The 17,680-nt window shown below is 46.9% G+C and overlaps 1 protein-coding gene across 12 annotated transcripts in view; it reads left to right on the forward strand.

The window, feature by feature from the left end:
• Positions 1 to 16,417, forward strand: part of EHMT1 (euchromatic histone lysine methyltransferase 1) — a 170,200-nt gene extending 153,783 nt beyond the window's left edge. For all 12 annotated transcript variants that reach the window (XM_074973874.1, XM_074973872.1, XM_074973873.1 and 9 more), the window contains 2 exons: positions 7,855 to 8,030; positions 15,076 to 16,417. In XM_074973874.1, coding sequence (XP_074829975.1) covers positions 7,855 to 8,030; positions 15,076 to 15,259 — 360 coding nt within the window. In that variant the 3' untranslated portion in view covers positions 15,260 to 16,417. The remainder of the gene's footprint in view (positions 1 to 7,854; positions 8,031 to 15,075) is intronic.
• The last annotated feature ends 1,263 nt before the right edge of the window (positions 16,418 to 17,680 follow it).

Below are 17,680 nucleotides of genomic sequence, written 5' to 3' on the forward strand. Positions count from 1 at the left end.
CTTTCTCAGGGGCTTTAAACTCACTTTTAAAAGTCTGAGTGAAAGCTTTATGTGAAACTGTCCTTGGCAAGAGCAAACATGCAGCAAGGTGATGCTGGTGACTGCAGGAGAATGGGGGGAACTTTCTGTGGGGAGCTCCAAACCAGCTTCCATCCTGCTTCCATATTGGTTTGGTGGTTAGAGATGTGAAAAGAGGCTTTGTCTTTAAGAAGGGGAGGGGCCTCTCCAACCACTAAAGAAGGATCCAGTGAGGAGTCTTGTAGCCGATGCTCTGAAATCCAGAAAAGTAGAAGGACTAACCTCTCTGGTAAATGTCACTAAATGCCCAGGGTCAATCTGTTCATCCAAGGGTTAGCTAGTAGGCAGCATCCTGCATCCTCCTCCTCCTCCTCCAAAGACTAACCAGGCCATCATCTCCACATTGCGCCTGCTCTCCATCAGCCTAGATTGAGGCATTTCAACGTGGCTGCCAGCCCACATCTGTCCTGTGTTTCTTCAGCATGCTCTGCTAATGAGGCTGACTGGGCCTAGGATTGAAAATACACTGTAGGCAATAGGCAGATTGGTAAGCGAAAGATCAGAAACCCATCATTCATCCTGGCTTCCCTTTTGGGTAAATAACTAAGAAACGATGCTGGCACCAGGGAATTGCCGGGAGTTCCATAAAGGGAAATTATGCTAATTTCTCATGGTATTATGGGAGTCTGACCTCTTCTCCCACCGTTCTCCTGGGCTCCCAGATGGCCTTTCAGAATCTCCCAGGAGCCATTGCTTCTGGAAGCTGTGTTAGGAACTCTGGAATAAAGGTGCTCAGTGGCCAGTACAACTGCACCAACACTGAACAGTGCAGAGATGCACTTGAAACATCATAGCTAGAGTGGGCATGCCATGCCATTGGCACTCAGGCCAGACCTGCGCTACAGACTGCTGCCGTCAAAGCTGTGCAGAGGTGTGATTCCTGACCGACATCGCTGCGCAAGCAGAAGCCCAGTGGAGACCTAGTTCTACTGGCAAGCCTGCTTTTACCGGCACAGCTTGTTTTGCTTGTGGGACAAAGCACGGCTTTGCCGGTCTAGCTGCATCTGTGCCGGGAGTCCTTTGCTGGTATAGCATACTGGTATCCCCTATGCTGATAAAGCCCTCCTAGTGTCCATAGCTTTACACCAGTGCTGCCCAATTTAATTCTCTCCCATAGAGAAGGCCTGAAAGATTTATGCATAAACTTGGGAGCATCCCAAATATTTGCCTCGGCAGAGCTCTTACATACAGACGTGACTGTAAGGAGGTCACTGAAGCTGGCAGGCCAAGACCATGTAACCGCTTATATCGGAAGATTTTGTCTCTGGAGCGATCACAGTATTTAACCAGCTGCTAGTACAGACCATTCCTAATGTAGCGTGTGCCAATCGTCCCCTTCCCATGAGGAACCAGCTCTGGCATGTTCTGCCCTCGCTGGAATCTGGGCACAGCTTCGTTGGGCTGACTAGGCAGTGGGGAATGGTGAAAGCACTGCTCAGCATTTCTGGCTCTGCCTGAGGCTGGAATGCAGAAAACCCTGCAGTAGAGGGGATTTTCTCTTTGGGGTGCTCCTCTTGCCTCCCCCTTACTGCTTCCCAGGGACTGGGAAAGCTGCTCAGGAGTCCATCCAGAGCCCCTCGAGGCTACTTCTGTGTCGTGCAGTACTTGTAGAGCAATGCAAAGCCCTCGATAACACCAGGGGCAGGGGCCGAGCAGGCTCCCCCCAAAGTAATTCTAGCCTCTGCAGCTCTTGGAATGAGAGATCGTACCTGGGAATCAAATCTGGGTCTTTCTGCAGAAGTGCAGAGTGCTGAGCACACAGCTCTGGAGTGGCCCACTTGCACTCCCAACCACGGCTGTTCAGCAAATGGAGTATCAAAGAGGAATAAAGGTTGAAGGCTTGTTACCTTAGGTTCTTATTACCATGGTATCTGAGCACCTCGCAGTCTTTAACACCTTTATCCTCACAACAACCCTGAGAGGTAGGGAAGTGCTGTTATCCTCTCTGTGCCTCAGTTCCCCAGCTGTAAAATGGGGACAAGCGACTTGCCCAGGATCACGCAGGAAGTCTGTGGCGTTTCTGGGATTTGAACCAAACCAATTTGTGGGCTAGATCGCTAACCATGGGACCATCCTTCCTCTCCGTTCAGGTAGCCATTGGGAGCTTTTATGGAGAATCTGTGGATTAATCGTAGATGGAGCCTTTTGGCAGCCACATGTAGTCCCGTTTTCAGAAAGCTAGTGTTGAGTTACTAACTGGGAGGAGCAGGGTGGAGCTGTCTCTTCAGGAGCGTCAGTGGAGTGGAATTGTATGGGATTTCACCTCATCATCTGTGGAATAACAGCCCCCAAATGGGAATAATCAATCAGAGAAAGAAACCTGTCAGCCAAAACCAGACAGAGGAGAGCAGAATGCAGTCATGTGAAGGCAGGAAACAGAAGGCAAGGCCCTGCTATATGCTGAGTGATTGGAAAATACGTCAAAAATGGCATTACCTGTTTTCAATCACTGATAACTCAGAAGAAAATGATCTGGAATGCTTGTGGATCAGTGTCCTAACAGGTAAAGCACAAGATGGGGCATTAGTTCGTGTCTGCTTCAGACTGAATCACAGTAGGGAACAGGAAGACCAGCTCCTTATGCACCTATCTATAATGTATAGGAAAGGAAAAGCTGTGTGATCATCGGGGAACTTCAGTTTGAGTGACAGATGCTGGAGGGGTCATGCTGGCAGTTCTAAAACATCCTTGGAATTTCTAAATATTGTAGGTGACAATGTCCTAACTCAAAAATTGTTGAAACTAACGCAAGGGAATTCTATATTAGACCTTGTCTTGACAGATGGAGAGGAACTGATCGCTGAACAAAAAATTAATGCTAGCTTAGGTACGAGTGATCATGACTTGATCACATTCATAATGTGCAACCAGAATAAAATCCAGACCAGTGATATATATTTACGCTTGGTACTTTAAAAGGGCCAGTTTCACAAAATTGAAACCAGTTTATGAGCCAGATTAGCTGTGAGGAAGAATTTAATCTGAAAAATGTTGAATGGTCATTGAGAATTGTATAAGAACACTTCACTGTATGCCCAAAAAGCCACAATTGAGGAAGAAGGCTGTATTGGTTAAAGAAAAGACCTGGTTTAGAGAGAAAGTGAAGGCAGCTATAAAAATATATTTTTTTAAATATAACAAATGGAAGATAAAGGAAGGTGATAGTGATGAATATAAATCGGAACTAGGAATTGTAGAAAATCAATAAAGGAAGCAAAGGGGACACAAGGAGAAATCTATGGCAAGCAGAGTTAAGGACAATAAGGAGTTTTTTAAGTACATTAGGAACAAAAAGAATCCTGACAATGGTATTGGCCCATTACTAGATGGAAATAATAGAATTAGCAATAATAATGCAGAAAAGGCAAAAGTGCTCCATAAATATTTCTCTTCTGTGTTTGGGGGGAAAACAGATGATGTAGTCCTACGATAACACATTTTTCATTACACTAGTATCTCAGGAGGATGTTAAACAGCAATTACTAAAGTTAGACACTTCTAAGTCAGCAGGTCCAGAAAACATGCAACCAAGAGTTTTAAAAGACTTGGTGGAGGAGCTCGCTGGACTGTTAATGTTGATTTTCTATAAGTCTTGAACGCTGGGGAAGTCCCAGAAGACTGGAAGAAAGCTAATATTGTGCCAATATTTAAAAAGGGGAAATGGGATGGCCCAGGTAATTATAAGTAGGGCTAAGATTATGTCCCAGAAGTCATGGATTCCGTGAGTTCAAGAGACATCCATGACGTTTTTTTGCTTCACCCCATGGCAGAGGGGCTGGAGCTGTCCGGTGGCGGGGGCTGTGGCGTTCTGGGCCATGGCAGGCGGTGGGGGGCCCCCACAGCTCTCAGCTGGACCCCGCCCCCTTCCCCTCCTGCAGCCATGCTTGGGATCTCCTCCCCTCCTCAGGCCCATTTTATCACCGCTCTTTTTAGTAAAAGTCAGGGACAGGTCACAGGCTTCTGTGAATTTTTGTTCATTGCCTGTGACCTGCCCCTGACTTTTACTAAAAATAACCTTGATAAAATCTTAACCTTAATTATTAGTCTGACATTGAGCCTGGGCTAGATAATGGAGAGTCTGATATGAGACTCAATTAATAAAGAATCAAAAGAGAGTACTGTAATACCAGTAAACATGGGTTTATGGAAATAGATGCTGTCAGACTAACTTGATTTCTTTTTTTTTGATGAGATCACAAGTTCAGTTGATAAAGGTAATAGTGTTGATATAGCATACTTAGACTCCTATAAAGCGTTTGACTTGGTACTGCATGACATTTTGATCTAAAAATCTAGAACAATATATAATTAACATGGCACCTGTTAAATGGATTAAAAGCTGGCTAATGGTTGTAATTGTAAATAGGGAATCATCATGGAGCAGGTGTGTGTTTCTAGGGGGGGTCCTGTGGGGTTCGGTTCTTGGCTATTTAACATTTTTATCAATGACCTGGAAGAAAACACACAATGATGATGGATAAAGTTTGCAGATGCCACACAAATTGAGGGAGTGCTAAATAATGAAAAGCACAGGCCACTAATGCAAAGCAATCTAGATTGCTTGGTAAACTGGGTGCAAGCAAAAAATATAGCAGTTTAATATGGCTAAATTTAAATGTATCCATCTCGGAACAAAGAATGTCGGCCATTCTTACGGGATGGGGGACTCTATCTTGGGAAGCAGTGACTCTGAAAAAGATTTGGGGGTTGTGGTGGATACTCAGCTGAACATGAGCTCCTAGTGTGATGCTGTGGCCAAAAACACTGATGCAATCCTGGGATGCATAAACAGGAGACCTTGTGAGTAGGAACAGAGAGGTTATTTTACCTCTGTATTTGGCACTGGTGTGACTGCTGCTGAAATACCATGTCCAGTTCTGGGGTCTACAGTTCAGGAAGGATGTTGATAAATTGGAGTGGGTCCAGAGGAGAGCCAGGGGAATGATTAAAGGATTAGAAATCATAGTAATAGCTCAAGGAGCTCAATGTACTTAGCTTAACAAAGAGAACATTCAGGGGTGACTTGATTACAGTCGGTAAGTATGTGGATGGGGAACAAATACTTAATGATAACAATCTAGCAGAGAACGATATAACATGATCCAATGGCTGGAAGTTGAAGCTAGACAAATTCAAACAGGAAATAAAGTGGAAATTTTTACCAGTGAGAGTAATTACTCAATGGAACAATTTGCCAAGGGTCGTGGTGGATTCTCCCACACTGACAGTTTTTAAATCAAGATTGGATTTTTTTCTAAAACACATGTGCTAGGAATTATTCTTGGGGAAGTTCTATGGCCCGTGTTGTACAGGGGTCAGACAAGATGATTGCAGTGGATGCTTCTGGCCTTGAAATCTATGAAAGAAGAGGCCACTAAGCCCCACCCAGCCAGGCAACAGCCTCGCAAAACTCAGCATCACTGGAGAATGGCTGAGTTTGAGTTTGCCCTGTAGCACAAAGGAGCGATGGGGGCATTATTTTAGTTATCTTTATTTGTCACTCCAGGCTGTGTGAGCTGTGATTTATTTAGCATGCTGGGTCCTACATACAGATCCTGTTCACTGTTTGAAAAAAGACAAACATTTGTTTAATTGCCCAAACTCTCTGCCAGTTCACTGCTCTTATCATAGACTCGTAGAATATCAGGGTTGGAAGGGACCTCAGGAGGTCATCTAGTCCAACCCCCTGCTCAAAGCAGGAACAATCCTCATGGGTAAGATATACTATAGTGGATGTTGTCTGGGCTTCCCCTTTTAAAAGGACCGTCATCTTCTTTTTGTATTAGCGAAATGCAGAGGAACACACATTCTCTCGGGATCTTTGGGAAAGATGAGATTGGGTTTTATCAGTTGCAGCCTCTTGCTAGTGAAAGTTGCCTGCCTTTACTGTAACACTTGACTCTCCTTTAGAACCTTTCATGTGAAGATCTCAAGCACATTGCAAACATTAATGAATTACGCCCCCCTTTGACCTAGGTGGTATCACCCCATTTAATATACGGGGGAAATGAAGGCTATTGCATGTACATTCGAAGGCTCCATTGTGTTTTACATGGGGTTAGTTAATGTGTTTAAGACAATGATTTCCCAGCGCATCCCAGCCCAGAATGATTAAGGGACTTGTCAAAAGACACCCAGCTGGTCTGTGGCAGAGCTGAGACTAGAACCCTGGTCTTGTGACTCCCAGTGATGCATCTCCCCACAAGGCCATCCTTCACCCCGTTACTGAACGACATTTTAGTTCAATTCACGGTGGTATTGGAAATGACTTCGCATGTCACAAGCACAGGACCAGCTCCCGCAGCCCTTCCTTATGCAGTTAGGTCCCACTGCAGTCAACAATGACCATGTCCATGAGGAAGAACTTGCATAAGAGTGGCAGGGTCAGGCCCACATCTCGAGTCTCACTGTGTGATCCATTCCCTCAACCTCCCCCTTCCTATGTTGCTTTCTCTTTGTTAAAAGAGGGAGGGCAAACAACCCCCATGCCTCTTTCCCGTTCACATTGGTTCTCCCTGGCTCCTGACATGAATCCTTAACTAGAGCCTCATTTTGTCAACACACGGTGATGTTGGCAGGCTCGATGCACCTGCAGAGCGCCAGGCATGTACCCTGCTCCTGCTTATCATGCAAAACCAGGGAAGAGACTCGTGCGCAGAATCACAGCTGAAGAAGCTGAACCTTTCCACCGCAGTGACCACCTTTCAGGGTTAAACCCTCTTTGAAATCCTAATGTGGTGGGTTTTATTGCCCTTCTAGTGTAAACAGCTCAGGCACCTTCTCTAAAGCCCTCTGATCAAGTTCTCATTGCTCTCCGTTCACTGTGGAATGAGCGACATGTTGCTCACCATACCCTAAGGTGGACATTCTGAACCCTTTGTATCCAACAGACTCTTCCCCTGACCTGACTCTCTGCACTCCAAACTGAAGTAGATACCATTAAAATTGCAAAGCCTGCTAAATTTTAAAACCTGTAGCAGGCTGCTCAGTGTAGACCAAGTGTGTATCTTTTTCATATCTTCAGATGTCTTTTCCTGGGGCTCCTGTATCAGTTGGCTGGTAGAATTCTGGCACAGCTGATCCATTAAAGATTGTGAGGTGTTTGCCCAGAAGGGGATGTGAGCTCCACTAATGGATCCTTTTGCTTTTGGCTTCTGTGTGACTGAAATTAGCTTCTGTAATTAAAGCTTGCAGTTTGCACAGTCATTCTGCGCTGGAATAAAAAGCCCTGAGGGAGTCTCTTATTTTCAAGGAAAACAAAATATTACGATAACCGCTGCGAGGGCATTAGGGAAAGAGAGGATTTCTGTGTTCTCTCTTTCGCTGTAGTCTTCAGGAAGCAGCGTGTTTGCTGTGAGCTCTGGCGTTGTGCTTCTCAGCTGTCACGTTCAATTAGCAGAACAGGAGAGATGCTGTTTCCTGAGTCCGCTGGCCTTTTACCCACCAGGGGTGTGTTTGCATGGAGCAGAAGTGCCACTGGAACAGATTAGTGCCTAAGCAGAGCAGGTCTGTAGAGAGCCGAGCTGCTCGCTCAGCTTCTCAGGTCAGGAGTGTTTCGAACAGCCTCCAGGCATGCAGGCTAAGTGCTTTGTGAAGAGATGTATATTTTGTAATGCTTAATGGTTTGGCCTTTTAAGTCTTCAAGCAGGAGAGTCCGAGACTCCAGTATTTTGAAAGATCTTGAAATTCCTTTGTGTGTTAACTGTGAAGTGACCTGTATCTCAGCTGCTTTTAAATAACTCCACCTAACGAAACATTCACTATTCCTCCCTCTAGGATGGAGAGGTGTACTGCATAGATGCTCGTTTCTATGGCAACATCAGCCGCTTTATAAACCATCTCTGTGAGCCAAACCTCACTCCTGTGCGAGTGTTCATGTCACACCAGGACCTGCGCTTTCCCAGGATCGCCTTCTTCAGCACCAGGCAGATCGAAGCTGGCGAGGAAATCGGGTATGTGCTACCCACAGGGTCTGCCTTTCCCCTGGGAATTGTCCTTGTGTCGTCTCTAGCCTAGCTCCTAGATTCAGAATGACCCAGAAACCCCACAAAATTTGGAACCAGTGAATCAGAGTCTGCTATTTCAAACCCAGCTCCCAGCTGGGGAACAGTAGAAGGGCAAATCAGTTCCAAATTTTGTGGGGTTTCTGGGTCATTCTGAATCTAGGAGCTAGGCTAGAGATGACTCTTTCCAAAGCGACACATCTGCCCAACCTGCAGCTGTGAAAAAGCTAACACTTGGTGTGCTGCTTAGGTTTCGCGGGGGGGGGGGGGAATTCCATGGTTGGGGAAGGGATAGTGGCCTACAGGTTAGCACAATGGTCTGGTACTCAGGAGACCTAGGTCCTATTCCTGGCTCTGCCAGCGGCCTGCTGGGTGACCGTGGGCAAGTCACTGTGCCTCAGTTTCCCCATTGTTAAATAGAACAGAAACTGTGCTCACCTCCTAAAGTGCTGTGAGCTCCACTGATGAAACACACTTACATAAGAGCTATGTATTCTTATTGTTAAAAGAAAAGGAGTACTTGTGGCACCTTAGAGACTAACCAATTTATTTGAGCATAAGCTTTCGTGAGCTACAGCTCACTTCATCGAATCCGATGAAGTGAGCTGTAGCTCACGAAAGCTTATGCTCAAATAAATTGGTTAGTCTCTAAGGTGCCACAAGTACTCCTTTTCTTTTTGCGAATACAGACTAACATGGCTGTTACTCTGAAACCTGTCAGTATTCTTATTGTTGTCAGTCAATTGCAGGCTCTGGTAAGGGTAGGCAAACCTCATGCCTTATGGGATAAGGGGATCGGTACAGGAGTTGGGAAGGAATTTTCCCTTCTGTGCATGTCCTTGCCCCACTGATGAGGTGCATTCTGGGTTTGTCTTTCCCTTAATGCTTCCAGGGATCTCAAAGCAGTTTGCAAACATGTATTTCATCTCCTGCACACACCCCCTTGTGAAGTCAGGAACTGTCTCTGTTTACCACTGGGCAGATTGAAATGCAGCAGTATAGGGCTTCTGCTGCCTTGTAGAGTGCAGAGTGGGTGTGCCGCTCCACTGGATCAGAAACGTGGAGTCTCACGCTTGCTTTGCCCAGGTGTAAATGACAACAAAAGGTGCCAGGCAGTGAAGAATCAGCCCCAGAGAGCACAGCGCTCCCCTTTCTCTCACTCTGTGTAACCCTATCAAGTTAGAGGGAGTTCCATGGGATGTAAGGGTTTTGATGCTGTCTCACATGACTCTCTCATAAACAAACTGGGGAAATATGACCTAGATGGAGCTACTATAAGGTGGGTGCATAACTGGTTGGAAAACGGTTCCCAGAGGGTAATCAGTGGTTCACAATCAAGTTGCAAGGGCATATTGAGTGGGGTCCCACAGAGATCTGTTCTGGGTCTGATTCTGTTCAATGTCTTCATCAATGATTTAGATAATGGCATAAAGTTTGCAGATGATACCAAGCTTAAGGGGTTGCAAGTGCTTTGGAGGATAGGATTAAAATTCAAAATGATCTGGACAAACTGGAGAAATGGTCTGAAGTAAATAGGATGAAATTCCATAAGAAGAAATGCAAAGTACTCCACTTAGGAAGAAACAATCAGTTGCACACATGCAAAATGGGAAATGACTGCCGAGGAAGGAGTACTGCGGAAAGGAATCTGGGGTCATAGTCGATCACAAGCTAAATATGAGTCAACAGTGTAACGCTGTTGCAAAAAAAAAGCAGACGTCATTCTGGGATGTATTAGCAGGAGTGCTGTAAGCAAGACACAAGAAGTAATTCTTCTGCTGTACTCCGCGCTGATTAGGCCTCAACTGGAGTATTGTGTTCAGTTTTGGGCGCCACATTTCAGGAAAGATGTGGACAAATTGGAGAAAGTCCAAAGAAGAGCAACAAAAATAATTAAAAGTCTAAAAAACATGACCTATGAAGGAAGATTGAAAATATTGGATTTGTGTAGTCTGGAGAAGAGAAGACTGAGAGGGGACATGATAACAGTTTTGAAGTACATAAAAGGTTGTTACAAGGAGGAGGGAGGTAAATTGTTCTCCTTAACCTCTGAAGATAGAACAAGAAGCAATAGGCTTAAATTGCAGCAAGGGCGGTTTAGGTTGGACATTAGGAAAAACTTCCTAACTGTCAGAGTGGTTAAGCACTGGAATAAATTGCTTAGGGAGGTTGTGGAATCTCTGTCATTGGAGGTTTATAAGAGTTAGACAAACACCTCTCAGGGATGGTCTAGATAATACTTAGTCCTGCCATGAGTGCAGGGGACTGTACTAGATGACCTCTTGAAGTCCCTTCAAGTCCTACAGTTCTATGATTCTATGTGAATCAAGGCCAGATCCTGTGCTCAAGTGACCCTGACAGCATCACAGTGAGCCAGTGATAGAATCTGGCTACTCAGATTTCCTGTCTTTTGCTGTAACCATTAGACCACCCTTCCTCTGTGGCATCCAGTGTTAGCATTTGCTGGGGTAGCCTGTGAGACCTTATTTGCTTGGTTCCCAAGAACTCAGCTCTACTCCAAACTTGTCACTGAGATTTCCTTGTTGGCATACACTCCAACAACCCTTGAGCTGATCAGACTCCAGCGTGAGGGGCACGTGCAGGGTGTACAATACATCCAAAGTTACACAGCTAACCTCTTCCTTCTATACAGGTACACATTTCATTGCAGTTACTATACATAGCATCGCACGTTTTGGGATTGGTTTGGTTATTTTCCAGGACCCAATCCCTGTGCAGCATGCTCTGTCCACGTTCGACTTTACTCCTTACCTCATCTTTATGCTCCCGACTTCTCTTGTCCGTGGTTATCTTGTTCTTAGTAAATGGTTCCCTAGGTGTTCCCTCTCTTATCATAGCTCACTCAGATATTGTCTTTTAGCTTACTGACCTATTATTTATCTTAGAATCATAAAATAGAACCATAGATGATTAGGGTTGGAAGAGACCTCAGGAGGTCATCTAGTCCAATCCCCTGCTCAAAGCAGGACCAACACCAACTAAATCATAGCACAAACATTTCATTTTCAGCCGCTCATTACCTCCCCAATCCTCTCTTGCAAGAATTGAGGCCTCCTGCATGTTTAATTGCTCACGTCCAGTCTGGCCTGCAGCCATTACCCAAGGCAGGGATGGAGGACTTGGTGGCCCAATGACAGCTGCTCCATTCTTGTCCTTACCGTTAAGAGTCACAAAATGTAAAACCCTGCTATTGAATCTCCTTCTTCCTCCTCTTCTCATTTAGTTTTGTAACCTAGGAGGCCAGGACACAGGTTAACGGTAACTTCCAACATGCGCACCCCAATGATGCTGGGATTGCAGAGAGTAGTAACTATTGCTAAGCAAATACCAATAGGTCCAGTGGGTTCGCCATGTCAACAAGTGCTCTAAATTTGATTAACTGGACAGTTCAGAGGCCATCCACTTTGGGAACGGCCAGGAATGTGTTCTGGGTGCCTGGCCATAGAAACATGTGGGAAATCCCCAAAGATCTGACGTTTACTTTAAAGTGAGATTCAGAAGCGAAGCTGGATGAAGACGTTGTCTTGGCTCCGAGGGAGGGACTGAATTCAGAGGTGAGGCAAAAATGATAGCGTACGCAGCACATCCGGGATGAATTGATCCAAAAATGGACAGGACAAAGTAAATAACTGTGTAAAAGAAAATCCAGGTAAATCACATCAGTTTTGTATTCTGAAGGGATCAGATTGAGCCCCTGGCGGCGCAAGTGCAGTTCCTATTGAAGTGAGTGGCCTGGATCTGGACTCACATTGGTTTTGTGTCACTGTTACACCATTGACCTCAGTGGAGTTACTTATGCTGGTGATAATCAGGAGTGACATTGGAATGGGGCCCCATGGAAGCTGCCCCTGTTCACACTGTGGCCCCAGAAGTGCTGGGAATTGTGCAGGCGTAAGTTAAGGGAGGGAGGGGCTGCTTTCTTTTGTGTCCTCCTGTTACTTGTTCTTCTTGCTTCACCCCTGCTCAGTCCCCTCAGTGTGTAAGCTGCCCTCGTTTTGCACACCCAGCGAAGGGCGGAGCCACGCCAGTTACAATGCTTTGCCACGCCTGTATGGTTTCTGACCAGTGCCCAGCACTGTTTGCATCACTCCTGACCATGGCTCCCGCTAACTCCAGGCTTGCCCCTCTAGTCTCTGTACTGAAAGGATGAGGAAGTGCAAGTAACTTCCATAAAAGAGAGGCGATTTTTCCTGTCTGACGCAGAGCACCCACCTCATCTAGGAGCCGGGCCTAGGGCTGGTGCCAAACGGATGCTATCTGTGCTGGCAGTTTTTGCCACGGCTGCTGTTGCGTTTGCAGTAGATTCCAGACCAGGAAGCTCACTGGACCAGAAGGCAAGTTGTCTGCTTTCAGCCTGATGTGGGCAGCGTTTTGATTCCCCAGCTGGGAGCTGGGTTTGAAATAGCAGACTCTGATTCATCGGTTCGATCCTGCAGGTGTCTTATTTTACTTACAAATCCCGTCTCTCAGTGACTGACATTAATACATCTCACCAGTGTACGGACATCTCTGCTTTCCTGAGTTAGTGCCTAAAGAGAATGAGCCAGATTCCAGCCCCCACATGGTCCCTTTACCGCTCTCCGGCAGTGTAAAGGAGCTGCAGTGGTCGCCAGGGGAATTCCCGGGGTGCAGGGGCAGCATACAGCCCTGTGCCAGACTCCAGCATTGCATCTGCTCCCATTACAAACGAGCTTCGTTACCGGGTTTTTGGGAGCTGTTCTCAGCTGTGGGAAGGTGAATGTGTGGTGATTAACAACAGGAAACTACAGCCTCTGTGTCTGAGGCTTTATCGCTGCGCAGATGGACAGACAAGACTGCAGTTGTGTATCTTGTGGTATTTGGCTCTACGGACGGCTTCTAGCCATCACTTCTTTGCCTGTGGGAGCTGGGTGGCTCGGGGCCACGGTTGCAGCGTAGGGAGCCTTCCGCACCGAAGTGTCCCCGTTCACACCCATCCCGGGGTAGCAGTGACAGCAGTCCGTTCTCATCCGATGCCTGCTTGGTAGGGCTCAGTAAGCTCCCAGTGATCAGGGAACTATGTCACAAGCGCTTCGTCACAATTTGCGCAATATTCTTGCCCTGCTGCTTTAGTTTCTCTGTGTGACGGCTCCTAGTAACTATACAATAAGGGGTCGGAGGAGCTGCAGAGAGATGGGTTTCCCCGAGGCGCCTCCGGTTCTATTGTACCATCTTCATGAGTACCGAGGAGATGTCCTTCGAGGCAGCAGTGAGGAAGAAATTTAGGAAGCACTAAAGCCAGAGAGGGCTCCAGTGCCAGAGGAGGGAGGACATGGCAAAGGAAAAGAGAAATGTTGTTCCCCACCTAACCGTGGCCCTAGTAAGTTTATAGCTACACCGTGGATAGTGTCGGTGCTAGTTTCTTTAGAGGGTCCCGCCCCTGCTCTGCAGGGACCAGCCCCGGGGGAGGGAAGGGAAATCACAGTTCTGTGCTCACCCCCCAGCCGGATAGAATAACCCACAGGCCATGTGGAGCACAAGGATTGAATTCCCCATCCTGGTGTCCCCTGGGCCATCTAGTCCTCCCGGCTTGTCACGTTTGTGGCTGGGGAGCGTTTTTATGTGCCAGAACTGTTGCAGTCCGTTCCCCTCTTGAGGCTTGCATAGAACTGCCGGCCTCTGTGGGAGAGGGGCTCAGTGGTTTGGCAGTGGGACACGGAGCCCTTCCGCCTGTCCCCGCCGGGCACTCCTGGAGAGGCGTTGCCATCACAGTGCTGTTCGCCGGCTGGGTGAACGTCATCGGTAGGGCTCTGCCCAGCTCGAGCGCTCCCATCGCTGGTAGCACCGAATGGTCCCCTCTTGGCTTCAGCAGTGATGCTGATGACAGAGGCTGAATCAACCCCTCACTAGGAGAAGTGGTTCTGCCAAGTCCAGATTGAGGCATATTGACCAAGGCTGGTGTGGGAGGGGAATCTTGACCTGCTGCTGGTACGGTACCTTTTCTGGGATGTCACAAAGGGTTTCAGCCTCTAGGGGGCACCTTTCCCCTGAGCCAAAGGGGCTCTGCCCCTGCTTGGGGTGGAAAAGGCACTCACTCTCTTGACCCATTTCATCCTTTGCCTCCAAGTGCCAGGCAGCACCCCCTGTTAGAAGAGATCTCCCGGGAAGGGTTCGGCTCTGTACACACAGATTCCATCAGAGCCCCTGGCGTGGCATGGAGTGTGTGTGTCGGGGAGGGAGAATTGGGGTGCACAGAACTCCAAGCAGGGGGAGATGGACTCTGCAGTGGGGGGCGGGGGGAATGCGGGCACGCAGAGCCCCTGCCATGCAGCAGGAGAGTGGAGGGACATCCTGGAATGGGGGATGACAACACACAACTGGTAGAAAGGAGATTGGGGGAACCTGGTATGGGGAAAGGGGGTACACAGAGCCCCTGCCACATAGTCCCCTCCATGGAGGGCATGGGGGAAGTGGGAATGGGGTGCACACAGCTTCTGGTGTGTGGGACAGACTGGGAGACCATGGTATGGAGAGCACACAGACCCCTGGCAGGGGTGAGCCTGGGGACAGTTGGGGTCCCTACAAAAGAAGATGGGAGAGTGGCACCCAGGGAATTTGATGGGGGAGGGATGGAAAGATACAGGGAGCCCCCAGGGTGGGCAGTGCATTCAGGCTGCACAAGCTATGAAGATTTCAGAGTAACAGCCGTGTTAGTCTGTATTCGCAAAAAGAACAGGAGGACTTGTGGCACCTTAGAGACTAACCAATTTATTAGAGCATGAGCTTTCGTGAGCTCCAGCTCACTTCACTGAATGCGTCCGATGCAGTGAGCTGTAGCTCACGAAAGCTTATGCTCAAATACATTTGTTCGTCTCTAAGCTATGAAGGGTGTGACCCCCTGCTGTACAAACTTTTTTGGTTTAGGTCTTCTCTGCTACCCTAAAGTAATTGCTTGAATGTGCGTACATCCCTCCTGTTGTGTTCCAATGACCAAATGTCCCCCCCTCTCTTCCAGCTTTGACTACGGAGACCGATTCTGGGACATCAAAGGCAAATACTTCAGCTGTCAGTGCGGTTCACCCAAGTGCAAACACTCGAGCACAGCCCTGGCCCAACGGCAAGCTAGCACATCCTCCCAGGACACACAGGAGACCGGACTTCCTGACACCAGCTCTGCCATGGCAGCCGGCCCCTTTTGAGGACTTGCTCCCGGGAGACCGAACTGTTTTAACTCGATAGATTCACATACTGTTTGAAATTTCCATTGAAAGAGATAACACATTCAAGGAAAGCCAAGGGGTTCATGACATCTAGGGATGTGCCACCGACTGTTACTTGAGGAATAAGTGAAAGCAAATCCGGACTCCATGTTGTAGGTTTCCTCCCTCTCCACCCCTGGAAAGCTGCTGGTTTTACAGTGAGTGCAAAGGGATGGCTGTCGCAGTTTTTCCATACAAGATGTCCTAGCATCCATCTCTTCATGTGTTGTCAGAGCCAAGGGAAGCGTTTACCCCTCCCCTTCAGAACGCCGTTATTGATTGAATGGAACCTTCATGCCAAGTCATCTCCAGTTCTTTCACAATAAACTTTGAATACTTGATGGAACTTACTTTTTAAAGGGGCGGGGAGGGGGGATAGTTCTGACATTGGTTTACTTGACGCAGCTTTGTGGGGCAGGTCTTTTAAACCACGAATTTCTCCCTCACCTGGCAGGACATTGCAGCGTGGTCTTCCCTGGTCCCGTCGCTGGGAGCTAGAGGGCGTTTGCTTCTAACAGACGCCCATCGGTTACCAAATCCGCTGATCTGTTATTTTTTTTTCCCCTAAAGAAAAATGGAAAAGAATCCTTTTTCCTTCCTGTCCCCCCAATCCCTGTCTCTGTTCCAAGCCTGCCAGAGATTCTCTCCCCACCACTCCTGCTCTATACAAAGCTTTCTCCGTTAAAAACCAGCTCTCACCTCTGCCCCTTGGGCATGTTACTGTCTCAGTGTTGGTTTCACCAGTGGAAGGATTTGCCTCTCCTGCCGTGTGAGCAGTCTTAGAGAGGGACGGGGATTGTACAAGACACTAACTTCTGAAAGCATCAGTTTGCTTTTTTAAAACAAAACAAAGTGATACGTGTACTATAAGGAACCTTTGGCATTTCTCAAGAGAATGCTTAAGGCTGGGCAAGCATCAGATAGGACACACCCCAGCAAGAGGAGATACCATGGCCACCAGCTCATCCCTCCCTTTTCCCAACTCGGGGCACCTCTGATTTAATTTTTAAGCCACACACTATGAAGTTTAAATGAACTGATTTATTTTTTACCATTATTAAAACATTCGGGACAAAGCATTAAAAAAAAAAAAAACAACCACACACACACACACACACAACAAAAAGAAACCACAAAACAAAACGGTGCTGATTCTGGTGTGATTTTTACTCACCACGTGAATATAAACTATCAATTGTATAAAAAGAACAAAGTGATTTTAGTATAAAATGCAGGAAAAAAACACAAAACCTTTTTTAAATTGTTAGTATTGTAGTGTGAATAAATTTGTCATCACCTTTTGTGTGATGGCTGGGCAGGTCATTACCTTAATTTTTTTTTTTTTTGCATATATCTTTAAATACTGTAATTAGTGCAGTAACAGGGGTTTTTTTCTTTTGTGCATCTCTTCTAAAACATTCATAATGCCGTCATGTTTATTATTATTATTATTATTTTCTGTTAATGTTTTTGACAATTTTAAAGGAGCAGTCTTTTGGCTCTGGTCATTTTCTTGTTCTGTTTTCAATGAAATCAATAAAAAAAAGTGCTTTAAAATGAATTTGGCTCTTTCATTCATCAGTGTTGCCAACTCTCATGATTGCATGACAAGTATTGTGAGATTTGGGTTTTTTTTAATTTAAATCCCAGCTCCAGGAGTCATGTGATAACATAGAAATCTGTTTTTTGGGGAGGGGGGTTTGTTGTGGGGGTTTTTTAGGCAAATTTCTGGCCCTCATGGTTGCACAGAAAAGCTGGAAAATGCGTATTCTAAAAGCTCAGAAAGCAAAATGAAAAGCCCCCACATTTAGTAGAATCATAAACCTTGTGCTTTTAAGTCACTCAGAATATTTTTGGGCAGCCGCCCTTATGATTTCTCAGTGTTTGAGGTTGGCAATGCTGTTCTGAGGTGATCTTCCCCCAACGGCCTCCCCAGAATAGGTCAGCAGCAAGGCAACCTTCCAAAAAGAGGCCTCCGTCATGGGCCGATTCCTGTGCCCCCTGAAGAGCCCCATAGACTTCCATGGGTCTCTGTCCAGGAGCAGTAGTCCGCGCGTAGAGAGTGTAATGCAGGACTGTGGGCCCTGGCCATGCAAACCCACTATCCCGGGGATGAAATCTATTTGCCTGCCCTGCAAGGAAAACAACTAACGAGACTGTCCACCGCCACCCACCCACAAAAAAATCTCACCCAGCGAAAGGGACGAGTGGAATTTTGCAAGACTGAAAGGGCACGGAGATGCCACTTTCTTACCAGCTTTGGGACACTGTGAATCCCCCTTGAGCATTGTCACGTGGGGCGAGAGAATTGCGTGAATGTGTTTCCACTGCTGGCAGGAGCTGAGTGATCTGTAGATGCAG

Source organism: Natator depressus, chromosome 16 (assembly GCF_965152275.1).
Source record: "Natator depressus isolate rNatDep1 chromosome 16, rNatDep2.hap1, whole genome shotgun sequence".
NCBI lineage: Eukaryota > Metazoa > Chordata > Testudines > Cheloniidae > Natator > Natator depressus.